General features: G+C 33.5%; 1 protein-coding gene across 3 annotated transcripts in view; it reads left to right on the top strand.

Moving 5' to 3' along the window:
* The window catches only part of LOC113820270 (barH-like 2 homeobox protein), a 54,781-nt gene extending 43,264 nt beyond the window's left edge, over positions 1-11,517 (top strand). For 2 of the 3 annotated variants that reach the window (XM_027372592.2, XM_070129766.1), the window contains exons 3-5: positions 1,502-1,996; positions 6,602-6,939; positions 8,129-10,416. In XM_027372592.2, coding sequence (XP_027228393.1) covers positions 1,502-1,996; positions 6,602-6,939; positions 8,129-8,191 — 896 coding nt within the window. In that variant the 3' untranslated portion in view covers positions 8,192-10,416. Of the gene's footprint in view, positions 1-1,501; positions 1,997-6,601; positions 6,940-8,128 lie in introns of all 3 variants that reach the window. The other variant, XM_027372593.2, reaches the window with a different exon arrangement.
* The last annotated feature ends 983 nt before the right edge of the window (positions 11,518-12,500 follow it).

The following is a 12,500-nucleotide window of genomic DNA, read 5'->3' on the forward strand; positions in this document are numbered from 1 at the left end:
TAAATAAAGGAGCCCTACAATATTGATAATAGCTCTCAACTTTTCAAGTTTTCATCCTTAGACTTATAATAGTATTTATATATGTACATACTGTTTCATTTGAAATTATATTTTGAAAAAAAAGTCCCTACAGTCATTTGCTACAAACCCTAAAGTATGTTTTCAAGTGGTTTTATGATTGCACAGTAATAATAAGCAAATTTCCAAGATGATTAAGCAAAGCTAGTGAAACCACAGCTGAAATCCTTCAGTGTAACACATTTATCAGTATGTTAGACTCAAATACCTACCAGCTTTCCTGCACTTGTATGATTCAATGTTTACATTATGTTAACAAGGCATACTGACATCCTTATCTGCCGCTCGTCCTGCTGTCATTTTGTATTATTTCATTTTGATGCATAACATGATAGCCCTCCTAATATGCATGTTATGTTCAGGTCTTATCTAGACTTGTTGATTTATATTTTACATAAATGGATGATTATGATATAATTTGTTACATGAAATAAGTGATATGATATTAAATTACCATTATAGATATGATTTAATAACTTCATATATATATATATATATATATATATATATATATATATATATATATATATATATATATATATATATATATATATGTATATATATTTATTATATATATATGAATATACCTTACACATACACACACACACACACACACACACACACACACACACACACACACACACACACACACACACACACACACACACACACACACACACACACACACACACACACACACACACACACACACACACACACACACACACAACTATTTATTTTTTTATTCATTTATATGTGATTATGATAGTGGCAATATTGAAAGTATTTTAGAGAATGAGGGATGGAATCAAGTAACTGGTTTGACACTAATAATGCTGATAAAATAAGTTCCTTATTTCAAATTATCATGAATTTTAACACAAATTTGTTAGACAGTGAATTTTGAGGGGAACACAAGTCAAACTATGATTGATGATATTTTGTGTTAGTTTTATCTGACAAACTATACTGAGATCCAGGAAAGAGGTGGTGAGAGATTCTAGACTATATCAATGAAATACTAAACTTCAAAGTCATGCCATCTCCTGTTTGATACCTTACACCCAAAAGAAGCTAATTATGCATACATTGTTTATATTCTACCGAGAAATGAATGTGGTTACCTATATGTAATAGTTGTTATGTATGTTTTTTTATTTTGCATGTATATGATTTCTGCATGATAATACATAAATCCCTTTGCTTCTTTGTAATTAATTAATCTGCTCCATGGTTTAAAAATTGATATCTAGTTCTTGATATTGATGATTATCTGAATGGTTATTCTGCTGAGAGCAGAATTGATATATACCATCTGTGTCATATTTTTACATGGTTCACTATTAAAGTGTACACTGAATAAAAGATGTACCTAAACATGATTTCTTTTTTACATGGTCTCATAGAGTTATTTACATTTCAGGCAGCGAGATGTCGAGTGAGGTGTCCAGTGGGTGTAGTGTGAGATCGCGCCCCACCAGCCAGACCAGCACGGACACCCTCACCTGTGATGACCTCCCAATGGCTGGAGATGCCCCTGATATGCCCCCACCATCCACCATCCCTTCCTCATCAGTTCCCTCTTCCTATCACCACCCACAACATCTCCATCACCACCATCATCATCACCTTCACCACAGTCATCACCCACATCCTGGTCGGAGGGCACGGACACCCCGTCACCCCCACCCATCTCTTCGAACCCCAGACCCACCTAGAGAATCCCCTGCCTTAGAGTCCCCTATTGAATCTTTCCTGGACTCTGCGTTTGTAAGTGACTGTGATGCCTGTGATCCCGTAGAACATCACTCGTCAGAAGAAGAGCTGGAAACACTGACATGTTCGTGGTCCCGAGAAACAGGGCCCCCGGAAAAGCGCAAGTGGTCTCAAGTAGCCCGGCTCTCCCTTACAGACTCAGGTATGTGAAGGAGATAAAAGTCCCCAATAGTTGCGGATTTTAAGTACAGAAATTATTTTCTTTTCAGTTTTCCTCACTTTATACCCCAAAGTTTTTAAGGCAAATTCCAAAACTTTCAAAAAGAAAGATTCTGTAATGCTTCTCTGATACACCTTGGATAACTTGGTGTTTACCTTTGTATTTAACAATAACTTTCATAAGTGATTATTGAACAGTTTCACATCAAATATTAAGTAAACAAGCTAAAAATGTTAGGGGAGAGGAACATGCTCCCTGTGACCAACCCCAGGGCATTACCAATGTGTTACCTTGTGTAATGTATCCTTTAAAAAGGAAATGCATTCATGGATAAAATATGCATATGTATAGAAAAAATGAGAAGCGGTATGAAGATTTTGCTGAAACCAATTAGAATTACCAAATGCTGAATTCATCAAGAAACCACAGGCGGTATTCATGAAAGGTCTATGACTGTTCTTTGCAATTATGTCTCTGATTTGCATTGTGCCACATCTCAAAGTTGATACTGGTAATAGAATAAACATTTACATCGTTATAGACTATATGAAGATTACAGTAATATGCTCAAACTATATATTGTAATTAATCTTACTTTTATAATGATAATAGTATCACATATTTATATATTTAATTATTTAATTTCACCATAGGTTTGTTGTCATTGCATCAGCTGTGAAGCTGTGTGGTACCATGTGTATTTTCGAATAGAAAATTGCTGTAACTTACAGTTGACAGTATATCAGAATGGGCCTCAAAAGTCTATATATTATTACTGATGATCTTCATATATCTTTGACACAGCAAATTTGTCTATGATTCCCCATGAAAATGTCTATGACAAACAGCTTTTGTCTGTGACTCGGCCAAAACTGTAGGACAAGTGTAAAAGTGTCCCAACTGTTTTTAAAACTACTATGAAAATTTACACAAATATGAAGATATTCTACATCAAGTATGATAGAAAAAAATTAGAAGCCCTTTTTTATTTATTGTCAAACATTAATATAGTCCTTTCTTATATTTTACAGATATTTTCTTTTCACTTCTGTAAGGACTGTCTTTAATTTTGTCCTTATTCATTAGGACTGTCTTCAATTTGTCCTTATGCACTTTTTCCTCTGTTGAAGATTATTCCACTTAGGAAATAATAAGAAAAGTTTTCAGGCCACTTTTGATAAATTATCAAATGTTGATTAAGCTGTCTCCGATGTTTTTATTGCTGTATTTTATTTAAAAAAACACAAATATTAGTGCCCACCTTTACAGCTGATGCAATGATGATAAATGTAGAGATCTCACATCACATTCAGATATACTAAATCTGTAATATTACCTTTATGTTATAAGCAAGAGTTTTGTCATATTTACCTTATCATATCACAGTAGATTATTAGAATATGGTCTATAACAATTTACATGTTTGGTTTATTCCAGGATTAACTTTAAGATTTGGCAATAGTGTAAATAAGAGACAAAATTGGGGAGAACAGTCATAGGCCATTCATGAATACTGCCCCAAACCCGTCATTTAGTGTGTTGCTATGCATTTAGTAACAAAGTGTAGGCCTAGTCCAAGTTTATAATCAGGCCTGTTCTTCTGTATGATTAAAACTGATAACCATGCCTTGCCTGCTGGTCAAAGACAATATTTTTTTATTCAATATGTTCTTTTCTTTGTTTTGTAGTAGATATAACAGACAAATAGAGGTGGTGAATTCTCAAGAGAATAGCTATACTTATTAACCCCAATGATCCGGATGATGTGACCATCATGTCCTGAATAGATTTGGCTTGAGGGGCGGGTGATGTGAATGTCGTCATGGGAAAATTAGTCTGTTACGCAAACTTGCCATTGTGAGCATTTTCACTGAGTGCTAGGGTGATAGGGAAGACTTACCATGAGTGTACAAAGCTCTTGGAGAGTGAGTAGACTCATTTGGCATTTAGGAAGGGGCTTTTGTATTTTTTCTATCAATAAATGAGTATGGAATGTAATAATGGCCATGAGCCATGACTGGTAGGGTGCTGTTCCAGGGATAACACTATTTCTATGCTTAGGAACCTTTGTATTACAGAAAATTGAATATTATGAGGGGGGGAAAACATGAAAATAACAAAATGTTACTTATTGTTATTATTATTGCACTGAGTTATAGACTACTTAGAGAGATGATATGGAGTGTGTGCAAGGAAAACAGACTATTAACATCTGGATAAAACAAATCAAATGACAAATATAGGTATTTGAAAGTGGCATAAAAGCTAAAAATGTTTATGCAGGAAAAGAGAACATAACATTGCAAAGAGGAGGCATGAGGCCGAGAGTTTGTTTGCGCCCAGCATACATGCTGTAAACCCAGCAGAGTGTCTGCTCACTTAAGACTTATGCCCGGATTATAGGCCATGTGATAGCAGTGAAGCATCCGGATCCAGTGGGATAAGGGATCAGCTACAAATGGCATTAGACCACAGGCCATTTGCTGTCAGTGATATATAAGTTCAAAGTTTATAAGCAATTCATGTCACAAACAATATATAGCAAGTATTAGTTGATATTACTGCCTGCAGAGACACTAAGCTGAGCATTTTATTATAAAGATTTATTGGATATTAATAACTTTTGCTCTAAGTTTGGTCTCTTATTTCATATCTTATTCTTGCAGGAAACCAAAGAACACTCAAACACAATGTTGACCAGAATGTGATAAATGCTGTACATTTTTCACATTAATTTTTAAGTGCTAATGACTTACTATCTTTTAGGTTTTTATTTCCCCAATTTTTAGTATTACCATACAGAAAAACAGACTTATTATAAGATGTGACATGAACTCCACAGCTTCTTTTGTGTGGAGAAGGGTTTGTCTTCTGGGCAATGATATGCCTGCTTCTGTATAAAAGGAGCTTGAGCTTTTCATTATGCTGGCATAGTAATCACATAAACCAAGGTACTTTTCATGGAAAATGCTGATTATGGTTTTTATGGGATCATAAACTTAGACTTGTATGTTTGATTATCTCATCAATTTTCTTGTGCCGAGCTTTCATGTATACTCATTGAATTGGTGTACAGTAATGAGTGAGCAGCCTTAACTATTTATGTAATATTGTATTAGATATATTGATATCTTTACTAATATATTTTTTACCGTATAGTATCATACTATATAGGTGTTAGTAATTCAGAGATAATGATGCCACATGTCTGTGTTGAGAGAGTAATACAGTTTGTGTAAACTGTATGTCAGCAGGAAGTAAACTGAGAGTCAGTGTCATCTAAGACCACATAGGTGATCTAGCCACATTGTCATGTTAGCTTCTTTATATCTGTCCAAGTTAAGGTGATAACTTGCCTCTTAGATAGTTGACAGTTTTCTTGACGTTGATTTTAAGTTTTAATGAAATTAAAGCAAAGATCCTTTGTATGTTAGTATGGATTTGGATAAAGTGTTTGTTGTAATTTATTTTTGTTTTTATGTTCATCTATTTCTTAATTTATATATCTATTTTTTATTGTATTTGTTGCCAATGCAATATGGCCAACCCTTGACTATTTCCTAGGAGTACATAGTGATTATGCCATGGATATATATACACTGATGTTTATTGGCTAACATTTGATGAATTTCAGAATAGTTGATGTGTTTCAGAACAAAGGATTAAAATTCCTTATCAATCTGACACAGAATTTTAGTCTTTTGTTCTCAAACTGCATACTGCAATGTCTCAAATGGCAGTCAGTCCGCAGTGTTCATTTAGTTTTTCACAACTGGGTATGATATATAACACGTGTGATACATGAATATAATTTTATAATTATATATAAAAAGGAATGATAAAAGTCACATTCATTGCTTATATGATATATGGTAGCTATATTTAGGAAAAGCAAGGTTACAGGCATTTTGATTTTAGACATTAATTTCAACTGCCTACGCAAATACTGGTGCTGCAGTAATAGGAAGGAGGATGATTATAGCCTGGAAATACATGTCATTACATAAGTCTTATTTTGTAATTCTGTTAGTTATTGATAACTTCTCACAATAGGTGTGTTTGGCAAAGTACCACTTTTGATGATTTGATAAAAACTGTACAAATCAAAATATTAAGCACCATTCTTTTATTTCATAAGACTTGCTTAACACATTCGACTGATGTCAGTCAGAGTTCACTGTAAATGGCATTTCTCTGTAGAAATACATTATGGAAATACTAGTTTTGGCAACAGAAACACAAGAGTGTTAATATTCTTTCTGAACACATATTATGATTACACTTCAATTTAAGGATTAATATATTTTTTTCTGTAGCTTGTATATATGTAGCAGTGGCCAGTTTAAAACATAATCTGCAATGGTGCCTCGTGTACGTCCTTAAAGATACACATGCACACATATTATATATTTTATTCTGGCTTGCTATGAATAAAGTGGCATGATAAACACATCACCAGGAAGTAGAATTAACATTTTAAGAAATATGTAATTTTACTATGGTTAGGGTATAGTTATTTATCATGCAATATATAGTAGATAACAAACAGTACAATATTCATTTTGGCTTTTTTTGGTTGGCTTACAGGAAGCAGTGACGAGGAAGTTTGTGTGTTGACCACTGGGTCACGCCCACCCGTCCAATTTAGAACCTCCCCGCCCCTCGAGGCTCATAAACCCCTACGCTCCGTCTCTCCACCAACAAAAATGCTTGGTCTAGCAAGTAGTGGACGGGAAGGTTTAGTGTCAGCAAGTGGAGGAGGCGACGGTAGGGGCTCCCCTGGTGGTGGCGTCGGTGGCAGTGAGGGTGGGACTCCAAGGGCAGAAGGAGGAGCACGGGCGGCATCCCCACGCAAGAGACACAGACACACTCCTCGCCCTCACCAGATGCACCGCCCATGTTTAGACTTTGAGAAAATGCAACAGGTAATGTAGACGAAGTTTGTGTTTGGTCATTAAAGTGGGAATTAGCAGGTGCTGCATTGGGTTAATATGGTAACAGAAAGGGAAGAAGCAACAGCATATGAATTTAGGTAAAAAGTTGGGAAATGGAAGAAAATAGTCAAAGAGATAAATGCTGGTTGGGGCATACCTGTAAAGAATATTTGATTGTCATACATTTATGAAGGATGTAAATGGTATTAGTGAATGTAAGAAGTGAGTTATGAAGGGGAAGATAATGTAAATATGAATACTTTCTTGTATTCATAGCAGCTGTTTTGAAACATATCTGCCATAAATAGGCTTAGAAACAAATGGATGTCTTGCAGTTTGTTTTATGTTCGGGTAATGTATCAGTTGAATTAGAAATTATTCAAGGATGTTTTGCTAATACTTTAATCTTTTTTACATTATTTTCCTTTTCAAGGCTAAGCTTTATAATGTTATTGACTTAACATATCCAAAAACAAATAATGTGTTAATAAAACAAAATAATGAGAATGCTCTAGTGAGGTTGTGTAATGGAGTTGATTTGTAGGACGGCTGATGTGTTTTTATTACACTTTGTGGAAATGTTGATACTTAGCTCGATTATTACTTCATTTGTTTAGCAGCACTGGCTTGTTTAGCACCCGTCAGCTTGATAGCTGTGGTGACTTTTTTTTCTTGTTTTTATCCAAAGATGAAAGGTATTTAGAAGTAACACTGATACAAAGTATATGATTCGGTAGATTTTGCTTTCTACAGTGGCAAATGTTACTGGAAATGTTTGAAAAAATCTACAGTAAAACAAATTTTCAGTTCTATGTGTTTTAGTGCATTATTAGACCCCCACTGTAAGTAAAATTTGATAGAGAATGGTGTATTAAGACAATTTATTTAAAATGGTTTAGTTTTCGTAGCAGAAAATCTTATGGGAAATTTAATTTTTGAAACAAAGAATTAGTAATGGTAAAATTATGGATAAACTCTTATTTTTCCTTCATAAAAGATTTAATGGGAGTGGACAGTGAAGATAAATTGGTACCCATTAAAATTTATACAATTTGGATAAATTAGACCCCCTAATATTTGGAGAATGTTCCACAGAAAATAATAAATATTGAAAGCATTATTTTTATCCCCTCCTAAAATGAAGACAAACCAGAAAGTAACACTCCTTTCACATTTACAGATGAAGACCCGAGCGGTGACGCAGTGGAGGAATGGCGGTGAGCTGTCACTGTCGTTCTGCTAGTTTTCTGCTGCTATGTGACAACCTCGATGTTCCCAGTGGCATGTTTGGGAAATGAAATTTGTTTGTGTTCTGTTTTGGGAACAAAAGATTTTACCACAAAGGCAAGGATGTGAATCCTTATTGCTCGCAGTTTTTTGAAAGGGTGTTGTTTGTGTTCCGAGATGAGTTAGTGTTGAATAAAAAAAAATGTTATTACTTGCAACTTAATACTAGAATGGGATGGGAAGTGTTACTATGGATATTATTTTAGGGTTTTCTGTTATATAGTGGAAAATGTGGATTGAGATATATTGATTTTTTTTATAAAACTTTTTTTTTCTTTTTTTACATACATGTATATATATATGTCAGGGATTGATTCATGGATGTACATCTTTGATACTGATTAGTTTTGTTACAATGTGGAAGTTGAAGCCAGAGAATAGGTATCCTGCTATAACATCAGCCACATAAACATAAAAGTAATGCTCTTGTTAAATCAAATGTGGAGGGAATGTGGATTTGTGTGTAACCTTTGCATTAGAGATTTTGTCTTTTGTAGCTTAATAGAACTAATGAAGTGCAAGTGTAGAAAGAAAGAGAGTGAGAGTAAGAGAGTGTAAATCTGCCCAATTTTGTACCTGATTCCTAATTTAAATATATGTAAAGATAATTAAAGGTTAATATATGTTGAAGACACACTGGTCACCATCTGAGTCGGAATTATTTTGGCTTTTAAAGGTAATGCCAAGTGGCTGTGTTTTTAATCAGCACCCAATTAGAGTACAATATTTTTTTTTCCAAGCTGTCTGATATTTTATAATGAACTAAAAACTTATGTCTGTCAGGAACATACTTATCTGGATCAAGAGATTGAAGTTCTGCTGCCAAGGACATACTTGAAATGGTGTAAATATGTTAGGGAAAATACTGTTTTTGAAGCAACGTAAACAATGCAGCTTAATCATGTTGCAAAGAAGCAGCAGAGCAGAAAGGGTACAACTCTCAGCACTTTATATTTGACACAATACATAAATTGCAGATTGATATTTCCAGAATGGAATGGATGAAAGCATTACGATATTTTGTTTGGCCATGGTATAGACTGCTAAGTTGATTACTATTTTTATACAGTAGAGTGTGTGAAGGGTTACAGCTAGAAGTCTGATGAAAGGTTAGGATGATACTTGGAAAGAATGTTATTAATGATTGGTCAAAATGAATTGATATCATATGCAAATAACTTTATAGAAATTCCTGTCTCATCACAAACATTTATTGAGGATTTAAAAAAAATACTGCATTACATATAAAACCAAGATAATATAAAAACATTTTACACTAAGTGATCAGAAAATGCTGCTTGGCAAAACAAAAAGCACGTTATTTTCAACTAATCATTATTTATGAATTTAATTGTAAATTTACTCCCAAATTAATTCCATAAAATGTACCCAGCTTTCTCTTCTAATGCATAATTCTCTGACCTCATTGCAAGTTTACATTGTTTAAAGACAATGTTCTCTGAAGTAGATGAGAGGTGCCAGGACAGAGAATACTTGTGGGATGTGTAGTCATTGTAGTTGATTGGTTTTTGAATTCCTTGAAATTACCGATATTGTGGCTATTGTGACAGTAATATTTATTTTTTATTTTTTATTATTGTTCTTTTTTTTCTCTTTTGAAATTATTGGATGGATGGTAAGCTGATTCAAACTTGCTCCAGTTGCTATGTGTTGATGTTACTTCTTCATACATTTAAAGCTTTCCATGTTTTTCTAATGATTTACCCTTTTAAATGTAGTAATTTCTCCATACTAAAGACAAGTAACCTGAGATATATTTGTTGACATCACTATTTTTCCACGATCCCAACTAAATACGAGTAAAATATTTGAAAAAACCCTGATAAATTGATCCCTAGTTTTGCATTTTTTGAAATATACCTGAAATTTAGATAGGAGGTACAAACATTATATGCACCGGTAAGAATGATATTAAAGGCTTTTTATTTTTTTTCTGGATTTTGAATTTATAGATTGTATTGCATGTCTGTGTGTGCAAAAAAAAGAAAAAAAAAAGAGAAAAAAATACAAAATTATATATGATATCAGTAGAGTAGGACCTAAACGGAATGCTAGATTGAAAGCTAAGCTGATATCCATGATATCCGATGAAGCATGATCTAGACAAGGTGTATCTCAATTTTTTGACTATAGCCGTCCTCTGGTACAAGTTCAAAAGAAGATTGCTTTTAATCTTCCTCAGGCAAAGGTAGAATGACATCCAGTGTCTTTTATCAGTCAGTTTAGATGATTTTATGGGGAAGGAAGACAAGTGGAAAGTTTATCATCAATTTTTTTTCTGGCTATGTCTACAAAAATGTGTTTACTTCCAGAAAAAATGATTTTTTTATGACCTCAGAATAGAAACTCAAGTTTCAAATATTTTGAATTTTAAAATTACTATATGTTAAAAAAAAAAGATTTTGTTAAAAATGAAAAATACAGTAAAATACAAGTGGAAACAACATTTTGTCATGAGTTCCCAATTTTTCTTGGTGAACAGTAATAGAAACTCCTTTCTTTATAGGATCTGTAACATTAGATATTATTGATATGCCAGGTAGCACATAGATCATTTTGCATTTGGGACCATGATTTGAGTATAGCTCCCCCTCCCCCAGTTTATGGTTTGGAAAATGGCTGTAATAGAGTATGACACTGAGTTTTTATTTATTTATTTATTTTACATTTGGAAAAAAGTATTTGGTGATCATGTATTAAAGGACCTATCTTTATGGTTATCTGCATTATGCATATAAATACTTGCTTTTGTAGTTACTATTCAAGGTAGCATTCATTTTTATTTTCTGAAGTTGAATCAGTATGCATTATACACTAAAAGAATGCAAAAAGAGGAGAAGTATATTTTATTAATAAGAAATCCTGAAATAGTGAAAGGAACCATCTGAAACTTAGATATGAAAACTTTATGAAATAAAAAAGGAAGAAGAATGCTATTTGCATATTGTTATGTTTTTATTACTGTAATTGATGAGCTTTTAAATTATGTATCATGAATTAGAATGTCAAATTTTTGTTCTTCTATATTAGCAGGAGCTGATAGTGTGAAGGTTTGCCATCCAACCCTTTTTTCATATAAGAAATCACTATTCTGTATGTATGATCTAAAATTAACTTTGCATTTTCCTTTTGTATTTGGTTTTCATCTGTCTTCATCAGACCAATGGAATATTTTGCTTTAAAAGTTATTTTTGTTTTTATATTGACTTAGTTGAAAAGGAAAAAAGGGAAATTCTTAGAAATTTTATTTTTATCCGAAAATTTCTTGTGTATTTTGTTTTAATGACAGAATTTTATGATTGGTCAAGTCCCCAGTACTTAAATGGAAAATATTTTTATCCTGCTTGTTGTGCAGTATTGCTTTCTGCTTTCCCGCCTCCCTTGAGTATGTCAATCTGTAACTGCCATTATTGAAAAAGAAAAAAAAAAATTACATTAGCCACAAGTAATCAGCACAGTTGTCCGTCATATTTGCAAAGGCTTCATATCAGTGAAGATATGATATTTAAAGGAGTACCACTATCAACTAGAGAGCATTATTTTTTTGCTGAACAGTTTTTTCCATGAATATCAGGGAAAATCAGTTTTGTTTTTGAAACTTTTCATGGACCAAGAAATCAGACCCCATTGCAGTATTTTCCGTAAACTTTGCACTGGCAGCAACTAGTCTCCCATCCTGTGTAATCCATGAATGTTTAGACAGTTTGTGTGTACCTGGGTAGAACATATTTAACCAAGGAAATTTTGTTCTGTATAACATATGATTGCTTCTTTTTGCTTTATGTTAAGTTTTACTGGACAAAGCAGTTTCGGGTTATTTTTACTCCATAATCCTATCTGTGAAGTGAACCTTTTGCATGGCATTAGAGAATTCCCATAATTAGTGATATTTTTTGGGACGGCACAAATTGTAATGGAATATATCTCTCTGATGTAACACTGGAATTCTCTGGCATGGAAATGAACATATTTTTTGTGATTATGGCTAATTCACACCCCATATTTTAATATAAGCAGCACTTTTTTTATTTGATGAGAAACTTGATGAGTGTTTTATAAATCCAAATTTGGATGCATGATCTTAAAGAAGTGTGGTAACTCAGTGTAAGGACTGCAGCCCCTACCCTTAGAGATATGACCCTTTTCCTAGAACTTTGGACCTTATGCCCTTACTCCATAAAGACCTTTTTTTGGCACCCAGGAGAAGAAGGCATTGTTGTGGCAGAAATGGAAAGGGGTGGCCA

The sequence above is a fragment of the Penaeus vannamei genome, chromosome 14 (assembly GCF_042767895.1).
Source record: "Penaeus vannamei isolate JL-2024 chromosome 14, ASM4276789v1, whole genome shotgun sequence".
NCBI lineage: Eukaryota > Metazoa > Arthropoda > Malacostraca > Decapoda > Penaeidae > Penaeus > Penaeus vannamei.